General features: G+C 37.5%; 1 protein-coding gene across 28 annotated transcripts in view; it reads left to right on the forward strand.

Annotated features, from left to right (window-relative positions):
- The window catches only part of NRXN3 (neurexin 3), a 961434-nt gene extending 941482 nt beyond the window's left edge, over window positions 1-19952 (forward strand). For 8 of the 28 annotated variants that reach the window (XM_038137611.1, XM_038137612.1, XM_038137616.1 and 5 more), the window contains one exon: window positions 16984-19952. In XM_038137611.1, coding sequence (XP_037993539.1) covers window positions 16984-17285 — 302 coding nt within the window. In that variant the 3' untranslated portion in view covers window positions 17286-19952. Of the gene's footprint in view, window positions 1-8536; window positions 9276-16359 lie in introns of all 28 variants that reach the window. The other 20 variants (XM_038137606.1, XM_038137602.1, XM_038137601.1 and 17 more) reach the window with 5 other exon arrangements.
- Window positions 19953-20390: the final 438 nt, after the last annotated feature.

The following is a 20390-nucleotide window of genomic DNA, read 5'->3' on the forward strand; positions in this document are numbered from 1 at the left end:
AATGGGCAGGCACACCTTCCACAAAACCAGATTGCTCCAACTCGGCCTTGAACATTTCCAGGGATTAAGCTTCTTTGAGAAACCTGTTCCAGTGCCTTACCACCATCAAAATAATGAACTTCTTCATAATAGCTAATTTAAATATACCTTGTTTCATTTTGAAGCTGTTGTCCTATCACTACATACCTTTATAAAAAGTCCCTCTCCAGCTTTCTTGTAGGCCCCGTTTAGGTACTGGAAAGAGGGGCTGTAAGGTGTCCCTGAAGCCTTCTCTTCTCCAGGCTGAACAGCCCCAGCTCTTTCAGCCTGTCTTCATAGGAAATAAGCTCCAGCCCTCAGCTCCATGACCATCCTCTGGACTTTCTTCAACACGTCCTTCTTGTGTTGGCAGCCCCAGATACTAATATCATCAATACTAAAGTTAACTTTTGGAATGAGATCTGTTTCTCTTCTAATCCAATCTTTTATGAAAACAGAGCAAATACTCTTCCCAGCCACTTTCATGCTGTAATGCAACCTCTGATAAACAGCTTAAAGCATTGGCTTCTGAATCACAGTAGAATTTATTCCAGTCATTCATGATGTTGAAAAAGAGGATTCAAACTTGCCTGCAGCAGCCTTCCATTGCTGTAATCCTGAACTTTCAAAAGAAAATTTGCAAAAACAGCACCCTCTCTTTATGCTTCTGCACTTCATGTCTAGTATTAAACTTCCCTGCAAAAACAAACAAACAAGAAGTCCTGCCAAAAATCCATTCCCAAATGCCTGAGTCACAGCACCATCCCCTCTTGTCTTTTCTAAATGATAGACAGAACTAGCTCACATGTTGAAAGCTCCTATACAAAGGATTCCCCCTGCAGTGCTTCAGAGCTAGATAGCTCATATATTAGTTAGCTCTATTGTGTTTCTGATGCAGTTACAAGTGCTGCCTAGTAGGAGAATTGACGTCAAAGTATGGATTAATAGGCATTTGCTATTCTATCTCTAAACACCTCTGCTTGAGATCTCAAGGGGATTGTAGTGCTTTTAAACATCGTTAAAATCAAAAGGAAAGAGCATCTCACATTGTCTGAAGTGGTGTAAGAGAACAACACCTAACGTACTGCTCAAAAGCTCGGCACTCCCATTTTTCCTTTCTGGAGGAAGAATTGGGATTCTATTTATTCATGTTTACAGATTATCAGAGTTTTTACCTAGGGTTTTCTATCACTTCCCAGTGGTAATTTTGTAGAGCCTGTCAGCAGTCTACTTGGTAGTGAACTTCTCATCAGTAACAGTCTCTTATGTAGCATTTTTCCTTTACAGGTTACTGGGAATTAAAGCCTTAGTGTATGCAACATCAGCTCATTTTACTGAAGGAGAACTTGCCCTTGCCTTTTAGGATGACTGTGGGGTAGTCCTTGTATTCATTCTGAGGACTATTTTGCCTTGTTTTTGTCTGAAGAGGAGACTGAAGTCCCATAGTCCTAGGACTTGATTCTGGACTTCCAAAGGCTTCTTGTAACATGAGGAAAATAACATTATGAGCAGGGCTGTACTGCTTCCGTCATTTGGAAGATGAGCTTATTAACCCCTGATTTGGTGCAGTTTTTTAACATGTGCTTGAATAGATCATTTCAATTCTTAACTCTTACACCCCGATTACTCTGGGAGGGAACTTAAAAATGCTCAAACTTAGTAGAATAAAGCAGGCCCTATAAGAATCCCTATTATGCCCTGTGATTAATAAAATAAATAAGTTTAGGTCTGAAGGCACAGGTAAATTAATGTTGTTCAAAGCCTACTAGAATAAGCCTCTTCCCAACCATCACACTGTAAATTCTCTTCACTCTACATTTTACAAGGAAATGATGTTCATAATGCTAAAAAGACATTGGTAATTGCACTATTTAGCTTGATATAATTACCAAGGAAATTGTGTATTGTTATGAGTTGGAATTCATCACCATGTTTGTATAGTTCAGCTTACATGTTAACACCCCTGCTCTTTTCTAGAGTTTGTCCAACACTTCTTTTGGTACTGTGTGTACACTGTTAAAGGTTGTACTGATTTCCATGTATCCTTGAGAATAAGGTGTAGCTGCATCAATGGAGACTTCTAAAGTGGAATGCTTTGGATATTTAATGTCTTCCGCAGACATAAGTAATGCCTAGGATGTTCCTGGATTATTTAGCCATCGAAGAAGTGGACACTTTTCTTTGTGTAGTTTTTCTTTGCTTTATTTTGTTTACAACTCCAAGATAAAAAGCACAATATCTGTATCTGGACACAAGCTGCAAACTCAGGTTCTTCCCAGCACTGATTTGTGTCAGTAACCTCTCTTCTTTTAGTATTTAATACTCCTGTTCATAATAGTAACAGGAGTATGAAATACTAAAAGAAGAGAGGTTATTGAGGGCAGAACTAGAATCACTACTTTTCCTTCAGAAAAATAAGTTTAAGTTCATTGCAAGAGAAACCTTTTACTAGTGATTCTACTATGCTTTGGGTTCTTCTCTCACAGAGCAATGGAGGAAGCTCCATCCGCTGAGTTACTTGCAGCTGGATTAGCTGCAGACTTTGAAAATGGAATGTGCTTATGCTGTTTTAGGGATTAATTTGATTACTTTGTAGGAACTTTCAACAGAAATGGCAAATGTAGCCTAGTTTGCAAGTGATTAAAAATATTGTGCTGAAAAAGGGTTCTGCCTACCTCTGAAGTACACAATCTCCTTTCAGGTAGTTGTAGAGAGCAATAAGCTCTCACCTTAGCCTCCTTTTCTCCAGGTTTAACAATCTCAGCTGCCTCAGCCACTCCCTGCAGGACTTTCCAGACCCTTCAGCAGCTTTGTTGCTGTTCTCAGGACATGTCCCAGCACCTGAGTGTCTTTCTTGCAGTGAGGGGCCCAAAATCAAGCACAGCACTTAAGGTGTGGCCTCACCAGCACAGGGAGACAACCACTGCCCTGGTCCTGCTGGCCACACTATTTCTGACACAGCCCAGGATGCCAGCACCCCTCAGGTCCTTTTCTGCGGGGCAGCTTCCCAGACTCTTTCTGTCCAATAGCACTGCCTGGGGTTATTGTGACCCAAGTGCAGAACCCAGCACTTGGCCTTGTTGAACCTCCTACAGTTTTATCTCAGCCCATTGATCCAACCTGTCCAACAGTGTATGACTTCTTAGGACGCTACTACTGAGAAGATATGCAGAAGTTATGAAGTATTTACTAGCATTTGGACAACCTGATGACATGTATTTTTACCTGTCTGCTTCATAGCTATATACTGAAGAAAGGAGGAGACACTGATATAGCCTTGCTGCTCAATATTTGTGGATTAGCAGAAAATTATGTACATTTTAGTATTCCATAAATAGGCAGAAAATTTTTGCTACACGTGTTTAGACCAAAGACAGTAAACTATTCCTGCTCCCACTCAAATTATTGGATGGCACTCTGCTGCTGAGTTTGTCTGTATGAGAATCTGGGTTTTGGTTGCAAAATCCCTTCAGAAACACTTCTTTCCAATTAACTGACTTCCAGGATTAAATAAGTTTGGCTTTACATTAAAAAAAAAAAAAAAAAAAAAAAGGCCATAGCTGGGCTGCTGGGCTGACTACAAATGTCAATCTTCAGTCTTTGAAAAAACATCACAGCAGATCTTGCTCCCTGGAGAAAGAGACAGTTTAGAGATGCATGGGAAGAATGTTTTCAGGCCAGTGATACTGGTTGGGCTGCTTAGCACTGGAAGTATCAAATACTCTTTGATTTGAAGGACTGTGAAAAGATAATAAGCTTATGGCAAACACCTGAAAAATTCTTTACTGCTGTGGTAGTTTAGCCCTATGATTTCCTTAGCTCTCAGAGCTATAAATGTGCTTTCATTTCTGATGATAGTATTTTAGCTCATTGCTGTAAAGAAGCCCCACTAATTAACTCTTACACACAAACCCAAACAGAACAGCATGTGGGACTTTGCCGCATTTTCATATAGATATTCTTACTATGGATTGCTTTTTTTATTTCTAAGCTTCAGATGTGCCCATGGGCTTAGAATGAGAGAGCTTTTTACGAGTACAAACAGCTGGTGCAAGGGAAGTGATATAACTAATTTATATTCTTAGGCTCTTCCTATCTCTGTGTTTTGTAGTGGACCAGCTAATTCAATACACTTGTCTTGCAGATTAAATTACTGCAGATAGCTGATGGGAATCACAGGAAGAGATTTTTATTCTGAGTTGGGTGTAGGAAGAAGTTTTGCTTTGAAACTTAGTATTTAATCCTATTAATCCAGATAAATTATTTGTTACTTGTGGTGTGCTAAGCATTCATTTGTCTGGATGGCTGAAAAACACTATGAAAAGTTAAATGAACAAATTGTTTTGGGAACTAGTACAAGCAGGAAGAACCAGAGTTCTGTTGCAGTGGACAGAACTCAAATAATGTGGGATTTAGTGTGTTAGGGAAGAAACTGTCAGCTTTAACGCAGAGCAAGGACATGAAGTTGTGTAAGGGGAGGTTTAGGTTGGATATTAGGAGAAGGTTCTTCACCTTCTTCTAAGGGTGGTTGGGCACTGGAACAGGCTCCCCAGGGAAGTGGTCCTAGCACCAAGCCTGACGGAGTTCCAGTGTTCATGCAATACTCCCAGGTGCATGGTGGGACTCATCTTGGGGATGGTGCTGTGCAGGGCCCCAAGTTGCACTTTGAAAATCTTAGTGAGTCCCTTTCAACTCTGCATGTTCTGTGATTCTGTAATTCTGTGATTCTGTGACTAGAGTGGTAAAAGACACGGAAGTTCCAGAAGTTAGCATGAACCTGGGTACAGTAGTGCAGCCCTAGATCCTAATTTACCATCCATCTTTCATATTGCTTTTTAACACATATACACAGAGAGAGAGAGAGAGAAATGTGCGTTACCTCCACTTTTCTCATTTCCCTTTAAAATGTAGCTTGAAAACAAAAAATAGTATAATAAAACTTTATCATTGAAGTCACTGAACAAGGGGCTTTTTGTATAATTGTTTCCCTGTTGATATATGGATTTTTTCATTTCTGAAAACACTGGCTATCAGCTCAATCCTTCAAGCAAGAAACATGTAAGCTTTGATAATACAGATGTGTATACTCCCAGTCCTTTGATCTACTTTAAGTTTTTGAAAATTAAAAAAAAAAAAAGCTGCACTAGTAATGTTTTTTTAGTTAGTCTTTGTTTTTCTGAGGAATAATTTCCTAAGTGTTCACTAATAAAATAGCATCTTGTAATTTCATGTGGAAGCATTTAGGATCCAATTTTCAAATTAGGACATCTATTTTTTACTATTAACAGCCATAATTTTTTTAAAATACTGAAGAAGGTTTTGCCAGCCTCAACAGAAATTGCTGGATCCAGATTTTCCGAAGAACTCTACTTCTATTCAAGCACCTCTATATTAACCAAATAAAAAAATTGCTTAGCACCCTTCAAATCCTCTTATAAGGCTAACATCAAGATTTCCTTTACAAAATCTTGTCATCTCTCTAAGTGTCTCTGGCTCCAGTTGTGGTTCTCTCTTTTCATCTTTCAGGCAGTAAAAGGCTTTTCCAGACCCTCACGCAATGAGTGAGAAGTTTATTGTCAAATAGGGCATAAGTATTTTCTGGAGAGGCCTGACATAGACTGCACAGTTGGCAACCAGACTCATGCCTTACAGTCTGTTTTGCATCAAAGAGAAGGCACTCAGTTCTAATGTGCTGAAGGGGGATATTTCACTGCTCTGAAAATCCAGCTGCAAGTCATGACAAATACTGATTAAAATTCAAAGCTTAAATGCCTCTTTGTGAAACTCCCAAAGTACAATTAAACCAGAGGCTCGGAATCCTGGTGGGGAGTGATGTCCAGGGACACTAGGCTTGTAACCTTGCCAAACAAAAATCTCCACTGAGGTCTGAAAAGGCCTCGCTTCTGTAAATTTTTTTTGTATTCCTAACCAATTTCTTCCGATCCACAAATGAATCCCCAAATTTTCTTGTGTAGACCAACATTTTGCTTCCTGTAACCTGCATGTTTTGTCCCTGGGATTACCCTGACCAGATTTCCTCTTCTAGGATTTGACCTCTTCCCTTCCTAACATGTTTACCAAAGGGATGTAGGAGATAGGCCCAGTGTAGCCTCCCAGCATAGGCATGGTACATTCCAGCTACAGCTGCACTGTGCTGTTAGTCAGTGCAACCTCATCACTTCTGAAGTAGAGCTCTTATATAACTCCTCTCAGAACTGGACACTTTTCAGTAATGCATCTAAAACCTACCCAGGCTATTTAATTTTTGTGGGGTTTATACTTATTTAATATTCCCCAGAACTAACACTGATCTGTCAGTGGCTTTAGAGGTGCTATTGCTCCTCATGTTTATGAGTACCAGAACATCCTACCTGTTTGTTATCATACCTATGCAGAAGTACCCCTGGCCATATCCACAGGGAGGATATCCCCATTATTCCCAGAAATTAAATCTCAAGATAGCTCCCACTTTAACTGATTGGTGGTAGCATGACCTTATGATGGCTTATGGAATGATCTTACTGACATTCCTGATGGAAAGCTAAGGTGTATGCAGTGCTTAGAAGCAGATTTTCCCATCTGCTGGAGAGATTTCTCTTAGGCAGGGTCTAGAGCTTTATTTGTAATTTTGTTGTCTTTTAAAACACCAGACAAAACTGTTTGTTTGCCTGGGGTCCTGAGTTCCTTCTTGGAAGAACTCTGATATCTAGGGGATGGTCTTTATACAAGAAAAATGCAGACATATGTGTCATTAAGGAATTCAGAGGAAGCTGAGGACCCCTCTAGGACATACAGTATCTGGAATACTCTTTTAGGAAAGAACCAATTAGTAATAGCTCCTTGAACTTTTAATACTTTTGTAGCATAGGAGAAAGTAGTCTCTTTCTTAATGCTAGCAGTGGCAGCATTTTCTGCCCCTAGGCAGAAATATGGCACTGATTTCAAGTGTGCCTTGGAGAGTTAGAGTCAGAACAAGGGATGGAGTTTGGTTTTTTGAATGGATTCAAATAGGTCATAGGGTGAAAAGTCTGTCCTAGCATAGCTTATAATTTCTCCTCACCCTTTTCCCCTTCTGACCTCCCCCAGAAATGCAGAGATCCTGCTGGAATGTGCTTTGCCCTTTCTGGAGAGGCATGGATGGTACACCCCTTGTCCGCGCCTTCCCTTCTGCCTGCCCGCCCCCCAAATCCTTGCTTGCTCTTCTGTTTTTCTACTTTCCCTAAATGCAACTTACTTTAAGCATGCATTATTATTAACATCCTACAGTAAAATTAAGCTATTATATAACCCATTTGTCGATCTCAGCCAATTTCTTCTATCTTTTTCTATGTCTATTTATGACGTACATCCAGACTGCACGTCTTTTTTTTTTCCTCTTCATGTTTATTTTAAAAATAAGTGATTAAAAAAAAAAGATGTATTAAAAAAAAAAGCAACACTCAAGGGTGGAGGGGTTTTTAGCCGACAATTGAAAACATATTTGAATGGGAGGGGGACGGAAGGAAAGAGAATTCAATTATTTTTTTTAAAAAATTCAAATTATGAAAGTGTCCCTAGACTGCTTTGTCTGTTCCTTTAAATGTGTGCATCTGGTTTGTCCATCTTTGAAAGTGTGTGGAATAATTTCTTCTTTAAAAATAAAATTTCAAAGTCCAGCAATTGTTCTTATCTCGCTTCTTCCTGGGAACAAAGAGAACTCTCTATTTCATTTTTTGCTTTTTTTTTTAGTATATCTCTACATAGTTCTATTTTGATGTATTTCTTTTCAATGGTTGAATTTCTATCTTAGATTTGGTTTGTTTCAATCTAATAATGAAAAAAAACAAACAAAACAAAAGAGTTATGAATTGTTTTCTGCAATTTTTTCCCTCTATTTCTGTCTTTAAATAAGGAACTACTTCACTGGCAGAATCCTACAGCTGTATTTTTGAGATTCTCCAGGGAATCTGAATATGAAAGCAGTCTAATTTGACAGTGGGGAAGGGGTGTGCAAACACGATCTTTATATTTGAAACAGTACATTTGATGTACTCAAGAAACGATTGCCTCAAATTACTGAGAATACGCTGTCAATTTGATGGACTTCAGAAAAGATGATTCTTAGAACAAGAAGGCTGTGGGTAGCTACAGATGAAGTTGTTCTAATTCCAATGCATAAAACTAGTTTCCTTGTTTTTTTCGTTTTACTCTCTGGTTACTATTATTATTACTATTATTATTATTATTATTATTATTATTATTATTATTATTATTATTGTTATTGTTATTATTATTAGTTTGTGTATTTTTACTGCTATTTTTAGTAGGGAAAAGTCTTAACTGTTTTTATAATTTGAGAACCTTTAATGAAAATGTAAATATTAATACTATAATTATTAATTTTTTGTAACTTGCATGTTGAAGAAGTTGCAGCTTAGGGTTTGTGAGATTGTCAATGTTAGAGTTCTGTTCTTTCTTTTTGTTGATGGGCATGAATATGCTCATTTGTTTTTGTATATTGCCCATCCCTTCCTTACAGCCAGAAGCTCTAATGCTGCTAGATCACTCCGTACCGCCCTTACATGGACATGGCAACTGACTTACACATTCACTCCCATCATCTTCATCTCCTGTGTAGTACACTCATAGATTTTTACGCTCCCACTCCATCCACCCTAAGCATTTTTTCTTCCCATAAGTTTCCCTTCACCACCCCTTTCTTTAGCATTGTTAAAATTTTATGTGCAGTCATCCATTCCTTAAAACACACACACACAAAAATTATAGAAAAAAAGAAAATGTTTAAAAAAATATATATCTAATTGACCAAAAAGGCAAAAAAGCAACAAACTTTGCTTTTCAAAAAACATTATATGTGTAGATATGCAAACAAGCAAAAGTAAATTCAATAAATTGTACAGAATTTTTTCAACTGCAATATGCTAACAACTTTACATAAGATAAAAAAATACAACCAAAAACAGCAGAAAAAAAAAAAAAAACAATTTCAAATTTGTTAAGGTGCAAGATTTTTTTCTTTTCATGTTATGTGGTGTGGATGTATGTGTTGTTGCCTCCCTGTATCGCCCTTTGTTGTAAAACAAATATATTTAAAAAGAAATAATAAACATTTTGCTAAAAAAGTTTTTAAGAAACAACAGCAAAAAAAAGCAAGTTACAAGAATGTGGCAATGCTACTTGTCCAAGAGCATTCTTACACAACTTTCTTTTGTAAATTTTTCCTTTCATGCCAAAAAACATGCGGGCAATTTGTTGATGTAAGTTGACTGTTATGAAATCAATGTGGTATGCTTTCTAAATATTTTTATGTATTTTTGGTTACCTTTTTTTAAAGGAAATAATGTTTTTGATTTTCATTTTTTTTTTCAGTTCTCATAGGTTTTGATCTTTCTTTTGCTGATAAAGTGAATTACTTGTTCTGTTTTTTCTTTCTCTGACCTTGTTGCTGTGGCGTTTTTATTTTCTAGTGTATGGTTTTGCTTTAGGAAAATATATATAAGTTTATTTATTTTTTTAATCAGTTTGTATTTGCCTTTATGTTATGTGCTCTTTGTATATTGTCGACTGCTATATTGTATTGTGCATAGGATGGGGTGAAGGAGGCTGAGGCAGTTTGGTTCTGCTCTTTCTCAGTCCCCCTCTAGAAGCTTTCTTTCCCATTCCCCACACGAATCACCAGTAATGTTACTTCTTTTCATGCTACTTAAATTATATTCAACCTGGTGGTGCAGCCTTCAAAGTCAAAATTTATGGGACTTCCCTAGCATTTTGGTAGTTCTCCAGGTTTTCCTACAGCAGCTCTACACCATTCCTACTTTATTCCCATGAAACTATTTTATTTCTATCAAATTTTTCCATTGCTGATTATGTGTCTGATGTCCAGTCCAAATGATACTCTCAAGTGTACTCTTACTAGGTTAGTGCACCCACCATATTACTATTAGTATTAGACTTGATAGCATTGTCCAGAAATGATGCAGACAGATCCTGAACCTCTAAAATTTCCTTACTACAAATGAGGTTTGCGTCAGTTTCTTCAAAAAGCAGTGACTAAAATAAGAGAAAGCTTTACATCTTTGTAAGTACATATGTTTTCACCATTTCTGCCTAGCAGTGCTGTGCTCAGCAGGTATAATAGGTTCAACAGTCGAGTCCCTGGGACAACTGATACTGAAAACACAAATAATGATACTGAATAGGAAGCTGTCACCAGATAATCGTAAACGTTTAAAATAATGGTGGGAGATAGAAGAGAGCATGCCTCAATTGGTTTAGAGAAGCTCAGTGTCTGGGCACCAAAATTCTTGGTTTTGCTCTAGAATTTTGCTGCTAGACATGATGTCAGGACCTCTCTGGAATGTTCTATTTCACTGAAACTCCACAAAGGTGACCAATAATTTACACCAGTAACAGACAGCCCAACATTAACTTGGGATTCATGACCTCTCAAACTCTGTACCTTCATGTTGTTCATGGACCATATGTTGGGAAACACTGCATTTACTGATGTCTTTTAATATAGTTGGAGGGAGGGGCTTAGGAAATGCTTTTCAACCAACTGCACCAGAAATCCAGTTTTATCAAATGACTTCGAGGACTATATAGTCTCTGAAATGAAAAGGAGATATCTGAGATAAAGAGTTCCAGTATTCCATTATGGAAATATTGTTTTTCCCTCTACTACTCTCTTGTCAATTGCAATTAATTCAGACTGCAAGAGCAGAAAATATTGAGAATGTTCATATACTAGGTTTTGTGTTAGCATCATCATTCCTTTGAATCAGACACTATATTCTGAATAATTTCCTCTTTTTATCCTCAGAGGACTCAAAGCAGAATTAACTAAATACCATTAGACTGAAATTTATGAACTCAGTCTTTTAATAAGAAATTATCGTGTTGATACAGGGTGGGGGAAAGGTAAGGAATTAGTTCTCTGGCAAGTATTCCATATTAAAAATGGAGTCAGACTTCAGAGGAACATCAAAAGAATAGAATGAAAATTGCAAACTTTGGATGCAGAATTTCAAGTACCTGCAGGAATGGATGAATTTTGCAGCCTTTATGGATGACATTTTAAAGCTCCTCAGTTGCAGGTGGAAAAGAGAGACTACAAGGTGTGTTCCTTATCATCAGCAGCAGAAGATGAATCTTTCAGGCTTCCTTTTTGTGTGCCTTTTGTCCTGCATCAGTTTGATGCCTGAAACTCCACTGAAGTAGTTGTGGCTCTAAAGATGAAAACCACCAGCTGCTACAGTTTTTCATGTTGTTTTATTTATCGAATTTTTTGGTGCCCTCTGCATTCCTGGCTTGCCCACACCATCCTCACAGTTCATAAGGCTTCTATTAAATTTTAAACACTCTGTCTTTTCCAGTGGCAGAGGACTCTGACTAGAGCTCAGCTCCAGAGGTATGAATTATATATTTATAAATACACTCATAAAGCAAAAAGCCGGGCAGCTCCAAGGCTTAAGTAGATCTTTATATCCCCAGTGCTCTTGGTAGTTTAAAGAAAAGCACAACTCCATGAAAGTAGTATATGTGTTACATTAAAAGGCTAATTTTTAATTAATATATGCACACTTCTGGAATGAGAAGGTCAAGCAAACCACTGGGCTCTTTGGTATAAGATTTCCCACCTCACAGACTTCAGTTCTCTCAGAGCTCCTTCCAGTTTGGTGTTAAGTTTTTTGGGGTTGTGTTTTTGTTTCATCTACACTGTGGATGAGTTTTGCTTCTATGTCACTGCAGAGGAAACAATTTTATCTATTTCTCTTTTGTTTAGTTCTTTGGCATTGTGCTGTCAAAAGAAGCTTTTTAAAACACATATTTCTATTCAAGAAACATCTATGCCCTGCTTGGGTGAGAAAGCACAAAGTAGGTGAAAAATAAATCTGGAAAATCCTTGTGAAATCTTTGGATTGCTAAAGTAACCCTGAATTCAAAGCATACCAGTGAACACTTTTAACAGGTGCTGAACAGCCAACAGAAAAAAAAAAAAAAAAGGAAGAAAGAAATCTATAACTACCAGGAAACAGCCTATATGATTCACAAGCAGAATCTTACATGAATATTTGTTTGAAAGCCATGGCCCAAACGGGGTTGCGGCCTTGCTTTTTTTTTTTTCTTTTCTTTTTCGTAGAACAGAGCAATTTGGAAATCTAACATGTAAGTTTTATTCAAGGCTGCAAAGCATTAATTTTGCAGTTGAAAAATGAGTAGACATCATGAGGAGAAAAGAAAATTTGACATCCATAAAACCTCTCTCAAACATATTTCCCTTCAAAATGGTCATGTAAGGTTTTTCAGGGGCTCCTCTAGCTCTTTCTAGAGGCCTAAATATATAAAACATTTGCCGTCTACAGCAAACCATTCAGGATCCAAATCCTGCATGAGATATTCTTGACAACCAAGTGGCTGTTTAGTTTTTTTAATCTTTCAGTATTCACCTTTAATCTGGCATGGGACCTGGGTGAGAGGCATCACTACTCCACCATCAAAGGACCACTGGCTCCAGGCAGCTTCCTGCACCCTCAGCCATTCTTCTGTGAAAGATGATTCCCCCTACACACACACTCACAATCTACTGGTCATCAGACTCCCTCTCATGTCTCTTACCTGTAGAAATGTAGTACCACTTACAGAGTTGCTTGCAGGTATGATATGAAAGTTTACAATTGCTCCATAGATATTGGTGATCATATTTCTCACGCTTTCCTGGGAACTTTTCTGGATTTACATTCCCTGTTATCCTTAAATAACACATTTCTCTTAGACTGAGTGGCATTTTTATCATGCCATTTTTAAGGATGTTTTTATTCCCCTAAAAATCACAATACCCCAGGAAGTATTCATTGTACTTGAATCCTGTTAAACCTACAGCTTCAAGTTTGCTGTGAGTTCTGCATAGATGCCTAACAATGCAATAAAAAAGAAGCCAGATCTGATACCTAAAGTGTTTTTTTCTGATTTACTGTTACACATCCTTTTTTGGCCTCGGTTTCTTCTATTACAGACAATAAAAAAATTAAAAATTAAAACATTATTGCCACCTTTGCATCTATATGATACCCCACAAAGGTAAATGTAACAAATTACCTCCTTGATGGAGAAGTGACTCCTAAGGAAGGAGCTTAAACAGTCTCTATTTCTTGAGTATGCAAGTAACCATAGTGTGGATCATTGGACAATTTGCAATAAAAACTAGAGATGAGATTACATAACTGAATCAAAATTAATCCAGTGCTCCTGGTATGAAAGTTATTTCTCTCCTCCCATACACTGAGAGATGAAAGCTTTGTGAAACTTAGTCCTGACTCTGTCTTACTGTCTCCAACAGACTTGCTGACATGAAAAGCTCCATTATTTTCTCCATCACTTATGTAAATCCCTACTTATCATAGCAAGTCTATCAACTTTACTTAATATTTCTAGACAGCTGTGATCATTTTTATAGTTCCAGTAGTCTTGATCATTATCTCAAGCCCTCAATAGCAACAAAAACTATATAACTGTGACCTGCTTTTAAATGCAAAGGTTACTGGAGCAAAAGGATAAATACATATTAAATATAAGAAATGTCTGATTCCTTCCAAAAAATTAATCATTAGAGGACCGAAATAACTTCTTTTTGGATGAAAGCTACCCCAAATATTGTCCCAATCGGTGGCAGATCAACTACATACTGATGCTCTAGGCGAGTATAATAGCTTTTAAGAACAAAGGCAAGAATCAAGGCTCCAGATGAGCAATTAAAAGCTGACAAACCTTTTTTTTCCAGTGGAGTATACAGAGGAGTATTGCAGTTGAACAGTAAAACACTGATCTTAAAAAACTGTTTAAAGGAACACTATCGATCCCTGACTTTCTGGAACTTAAATTCCAGACTCATGCCATTTGTTGCAATCCTCACTTAAATTATGTTATTTTTATTCATTTTTTTACCAGGCTCACAGATGATCTTTCCCCCCAAGGCATACTCCAAGTTCATCCTGAGACCACCTGTTTGCATAGATTATAGATGCTCTACTGAAGCCATGGATAGGCCTTCTGGACATATATAAATCATATTATATGCTCTAGTTTCTGCATAGCTCAGAAAACAGCTTAGATGTGTGAGCACAGAATGCAGTGTAGCCATTTGGCAGACTACACTGTAGGCTTTTTTACATAATTTTTTGAAAGCATGTAGTTTAGAAACATTGATACTTATTTCTTCAGTCTCTCTGCAGTAACAAAAGAGATATATGAACATACTGAGGAAGCTCAGAAAACTAAACAACATGCTCAAATTGTCTTAACTTAAAACTAGTTTTGCATGAAAGCATGCAAAGTACCACATTTCTTATTTTGGCATAATATCTACCCTGGTACCTCTGAGAGAATTCCGACTGTTTCAATTGATTAAACTGTGTCACCACTTAGTTCCCCATTAAGGAAAAGAATAAGCCATATTGCTATTTCAGCTATCCAGATTTAATCAAACTGTTAAGTACCTTTTCCAGTATATTTCTATCTCCCATGTGTAATTTGTTCAAGTATATTGCTCTCCAAATACATTTAGAAGGTATTTTGATTTTAGACAATATTCCTTATAGACATTCCCTGTACATTACTGGCAGAATTCAATGGGAAACAAGTGCATGTAATATATAGGGTAGATTTGAGAGAGTAGAATTTTTGACCCTGTTGAATTCAGCATTGTAGCAATGCCAAACTGTTCATTAGCAGTTATTAATACATAACTAAACCCCAGAATTATTTATTTATAAACTACAATTCCTTTTGTACATTCTCCTTGAGTAAAAGTGAGTATAAATCTAAATTTCCTGTGCATTAGGAATACTTCTTACTGAGTTGCACTCCTTTGAACAGATTTAGGTGATTCTCATTATGTCAACGGAACAATTCCATTTCTATTTTAAGCTGCTTACTTACATGGCTAGGCAAAGAAAAATGACAATTTATACATCAACTTTCAAAATCAATATAGTTCACTCTAAATAATTGTTGATGACCTGTATGTCAACAGCAGACTATATAACCAGAGGTAGAGGAATTAGATAAATTAATATGATTCCACACTTTCTTTTTTTTTAGTCCTCAGTATAAAACAGTGGAGTATTAATTACCATAGGCTCAAAAGTAGAAGTGCAGTCACATTATAATATAGAGACAACACAAGGCTATTACCCTAAAAGTAGTCGTATTGCTGCTCAGAATCCAAATCATAGAAATGATACACTGATTTTCTTGTTTCATTTGCAGCTTATATTTTTGTAAGGTACAAATGTTACATCTATAGCTTTACTGTTCTGCTTGAAGAGGAGACCATAAGTCTACCTTTTTCAGCCCTCTGTAGGCAGGTAACCATCCTGTTAGAAATCAGTAGAACTGATTGCAACTGTCTGCCTGTGAGGAAGTAACAGTAGGTATGAAGACAACTTCTGCAGTACAGTCCTGGCCTCATGTGCTAACTTAGTTCATCAAAGTCCTTATTCAGTTGTTTTTTTTGTCAATCATGATAAAATCTATCTTAATTTTTAATCAAATTATAGTAAATGAATATCAAGAAGAATGGAAGATGAAGATAGCATGGCACTAGTAGCCCCAAAAGATGCAAGGAAAGGGACATTCCTAGTGTCAAACTGAATGCTAAAGAAAGATTAACTAGAGATGAACATTGAGTAGAGCTCTGTACCTTCATGGACCCAGTAAGTACTTGGTTCTTATTCCATTCCTCACGTTCATGAACCTTCTCACAATTTAAAAGCCAGACAATGATCAGGAAGAAATGGATGAATGGAAAACACCTTAGGGAAAAGACTTATATACTGCTACAGAGAGTGAGCATATTGGAATGGCAAAGAAATACCACTGTTATTTTAAATGAAAATAATCAGAAGAGGAAAAACTGGCGAGATGAGTGGTGGAAAATATATCTAGGAGAACACTGATCTATGGCAGTCTAACGTAATTAATTTAAATACTCTTCTAATCAAATGCTTGAAAAAGATCACTACCAAAAATTGATGACCACAGAGTCACTTGAGAGTATCTCCAAAAATAAAAGAAATTGGATTTGTAAAAATTCAGGGTATTTCACTGTACATACCTGGCATAAGTAGGAGCCTTCACTTTACCAATGCCCGAGTAGGGTGGGAGGGAACAATGAAAGGCAGCCCCAGGAAAGTATGTTGGTAGTGTAGCTAGAGAGAGAGAAAGCTAATCCCTGACACCTTTTCATAATGCCCAGATCCTCTCTCTCCCTTAAGTGAACTGAAAATGGTGCATTGTCATTAAAATGTACTAATCTTCTTTTTTTTCTCTTTTCCATCCCAGGAGGTGAATTAGTTATCCCTCTACTTGTAGAAGACCCTATAGATATCCCTCCTATTGCTACTCGTGCACCTTTCATTACACTTCCCCCTACCTTTCGCCCCCTCCTCACCATTATTGAGACCACCAAAGATTCCCTGTCCATGACCTCTGAGGCGGGGTTACCTTGCTTGTCGGACCAAGGCAGCGATGGTTGTGATGATGATGGCTTGGTGATATCTGGGTATGGCTCAGGGGAAACCTTTGACTCTAACCTACCCCCTACTGATGATGAAGATTTTTACACCACCTTCTCCTTGGTAACAGATAAGAGTCTTTCCACTTCAATCTTCGAAGGTGGCTACAAAGCACACGCACCCAAGTGGGAATCCAAGGACTTTAGACCTAACAAAGTCTCCGAAACTGGTAGGACTACTACCACGTCTTTGTCCCCTGAGCTGATCCGCTCCACAGCTTCGTCCTCGACTGTGATGATTCCCAAATTGCCAGCCGGCAAAATGAATAACCGTGAGCTCAAACCCCAGCCTGACATAGTCTTGCTTCCGTTGCCCACTGCCTATGAGCTAGACAGCACAAAGCTGAAGAGCCCGCTAATCACTTCCCCCATGTTCCGTAATGTGCCCACAGCAAACCCCACGGAGCCGGGAATCAGACGGGTTCCGGGGGCCTCAGAGGTGGTCCGTGAGTCGAGCAGCACAACGGGGATGGTCGTCGGCATTGTGGCTGCTGCCGCCCTCTGCATCCTCATCCTCCTGTATGCCATGTACAAGTACAGGAACAGGGACGAGGGGTCCTATCAGGTGGACGAGACGCGGAACTACATCAGCAACTCAGCCCAGAGCAACGGCACGCTCGTGAAGGAGAAGCAGCAGAGCTCAAAGAGCGGCCACAAGAAGCAGAAAAACAAGGACAAAGAGTATTATGTGTAAAAAAAGAATAATTATTTATATATAAATATAGAAATACTTAATGAGATTTAACTGAGATATCAGAACCATTGCAGCGAACGAGATGATTGGGAGATATCGTTTGTGGGAAAAAATATTGGGAAAAAATTTCAGCAGTGACTGTTAATGTCTAAGTCATCACTTGGAGTCAGCAAACTTTGCCCTAATGTATTATAAAGCACACTTAGCGTTCTGGAGATGGCGCGCACAGCTCTGCTCTGTTAGTGAACTTGGACATCTCCAAATCTCCTCCTCCGCTGAACTTTCTGCAAAGGTAGAAGACTTCATGGCTTACTTGTTTCATATCTCCAAGTGAGTCTTTACCAATGTTCGTGATCCCTGACTGTATCAATAATTTTTCAGTTTACTTATTAAAAATAAAAAAAAAAAAAGAAAGAAGGAAAAAGAAAAAAATATAAACATTATTAAACAACAAAGATATATTGAACAAACTGATCTGGCCGTGTCCAGCATACACATAACTTTTCGAGATTGGAGGAGGGGAATAATTGAGTTTGGAGATTGTTGGTTTTTTGGTTTGATTTTGTTTTGTTTCTTGGGTTGCTTTTTGTTTGGTTTCTTTGGTTACTTTGGGTGAGGGAGGGAAGAGTGGAGTAGAATGATGTGGGGGGTGACCCAGGACATGAGAAGAAATCTCGGAAAAAAAATCCATAATAAATAAAGAGAGACTATTACCGTATATGAATTCAAAAGCTACCCATGGTGTTTACTCTGCATATCTGGTTGTATTGTCTCTAGAATCCGTCATCTTGTAGTAAGTTGTTTGCTAACAACGCAGTGAAAGTGTCTGATGAGTGGTGCTGAGGAAAATTGTCATAGAAAGCTGGTTCTCTAGGATCTGGCTCCAGTATTTGCAATTGAACTGAAGAGCAGATGGGTTTGGGTCTGTTCTGATCAGCCATTGGCTTTATTTGAGTATAGCACTCAGTATGCGTTTGACAACTAAAGTATGGTTAATGGGATTCGGAGATTCAAAAAAGAATGCTTAAAAGTTATTAACTGTTCTGAACTGAATATACTGTGCAAAAGTAAAGGAGCCTTCCTCTGGGATCTGGTTCTGTGACATTGCAATGCATGCAAAAAATAATAATAAATCAGTTTAATAAAGTGATCAGAAAGACACCACTGGAGTTCAACTTGTGACAATACCAATGAACATCAGAAAAGCGAAACACTTGTAAAAGAATGCAAATTGCATAGGTTTTTTGACATATAACTGTTTTTCATATGTAATATTTTTATTTTGTAGCTTGGCATTTCAGATCATCTCTGTCTTTCCATTTGCCCTATTCTCCCTTTTCCTTCTCTTTTATATAAAAGAAAATAAATAAAGCTGCTGTGACACACAAAAAATAATAAAGAAAAATTAATTTAATAATTTAATATATATGTATACACACAGATATATTTATCATGGTATGTTTGATGGGACGGCTGGAACAGAAGTTCTGTTATGGTCTTAATGCGGAATGAGAATGTTCTTGAAGAACAGAGTAAAAAGAAACAGACAACAAAAACAAACCTTAAAATGTGAAGGGAGCGTGTGTTTTAGCTTTGTCACAGTTACCTGTGTCAAAAAAAAACCTGAAATTTTGTTTACATATTTTACTACTATTTTTTTGCTAGTATAATTTCTATATGGATACCCTAATGGTGTATATACTGTTTTATGGTTAAATTGGGAATGTTTTATGTTTTATTTAACTTATTTAATTTGGTTGTTTGGTTTCTACATTTTCCCAGTTATTGTGAAAAGGATTATCTTACTGTACAGAACAATAGTGAGGTGGTTTGACGGCCATGCCTATCATGTGCAAAAAAGTAAATGAGGGAGAGAGAGAGAGACAGAGTGGGAAACAACAGAAACCAAGATGGGTTGAGAACCCTGGGATATCAGAAATGAAAACTTTTGCTGTATGCGGATGAAAACTAATCAGCTGTTTAGGTTTAGAAATCTACTCTTGCTGGTGTTTATAAGTCGCATGAATATTTGACTTTGAAGAAGTTTCATCGGATACACACACGCACATGGGAACTTAAATTCAGAAAAACAGTCTTCTTAAACACTTAGAGAAGGCGCTTTCATGTTAACAAATATTTTCAGTGCGTGTATGTGTGCGTGTGTGTGTGGTGCGTGTGTGCGTGTGTGAGGTTGAGCTTTTTTCTTTTTTATTTTTTATACTAAAAAGAAAAAAAAGACAGGTTTTAAAAAGGTATGAAAGCACGATTTTAGATGACTTAACTGGCCGAAACTATATAAAAGTTGATTATATCTTGATGTCTGTAAAAGATTGCTGTTCTTGGAGTCTTGGAGTCTTGTGAAATGATTTCCTGCTTTCTTTCTTCCTTTCCTTTTTGCTTTCCTTTTTTAAGTTAAAGGAAAAATATTTACACTTTCCTTTTTTGTGTAAGTTTCTATTGGACAGTTTTTGGGAACATGTGCATTTCTGTATGTGGGCTACTACCATATCCCTGTTGCTTTATGGACAACCTGGAGAATTTTTATTTGAGTTATCGTGATGTTATTGCTTTTTTTTCCTTTCTTTTTCTTCTTACTTTTGATTCTTTTTCTTTTCTTAGTTGCAGTTTGTTTAAAGATATGCTTAGCAATAAAATGTTCTTCCCAAAGCCCCAGATCTTGCTGCGTTTTTATTTCCAAAAGACTTCAGAGAAATTCCAGACCTTTAAAGGTGAAAATATTCTGTGATGCAAGTATCCTCCATCCCACAGGAGTGTCTAGCCACCAAATTACAGAATCATGTTCATGTTTGCATTCTTCTTTTAGTCCAGTGAACCTTTTTTCTTTCGTTTGCAGAGATAGAAATTAAACTTGAGTCTGGAGTCTATCTCATGCCACTTCCACCACCTCAGTTGCATCATTCTCTGTAATATGTGTTTCAGTTATCTCAGATAAAAGCATACCTAGCACACTGACTTAATATGCCCTTTCTTGTGTGCTCCCTTTGAAGTGTGTAGCTCTTTCAATGATGTTTATGGGATTCATCTTTGGTCAGGAGTCAATGGTAGATGGTCTGAGTGTTCACTTCTTTCCAGTTAACCCAAACT

This window comes from Motacilla alba, chromosome 5 (genome assembly GCF_015832195.1).
Source record: "Motacilla alba alba isolate MOTALB_02 chromosome 5, Motacilla_alba_V1.0_pri, whole genome shotgun sequence".
Classification (NCBI taxonomy): Eukaryota; Metazoa; Chordata; class Aves; order Passeriformes; family Motacillidae; genus Motacilla; species Motacilla alba.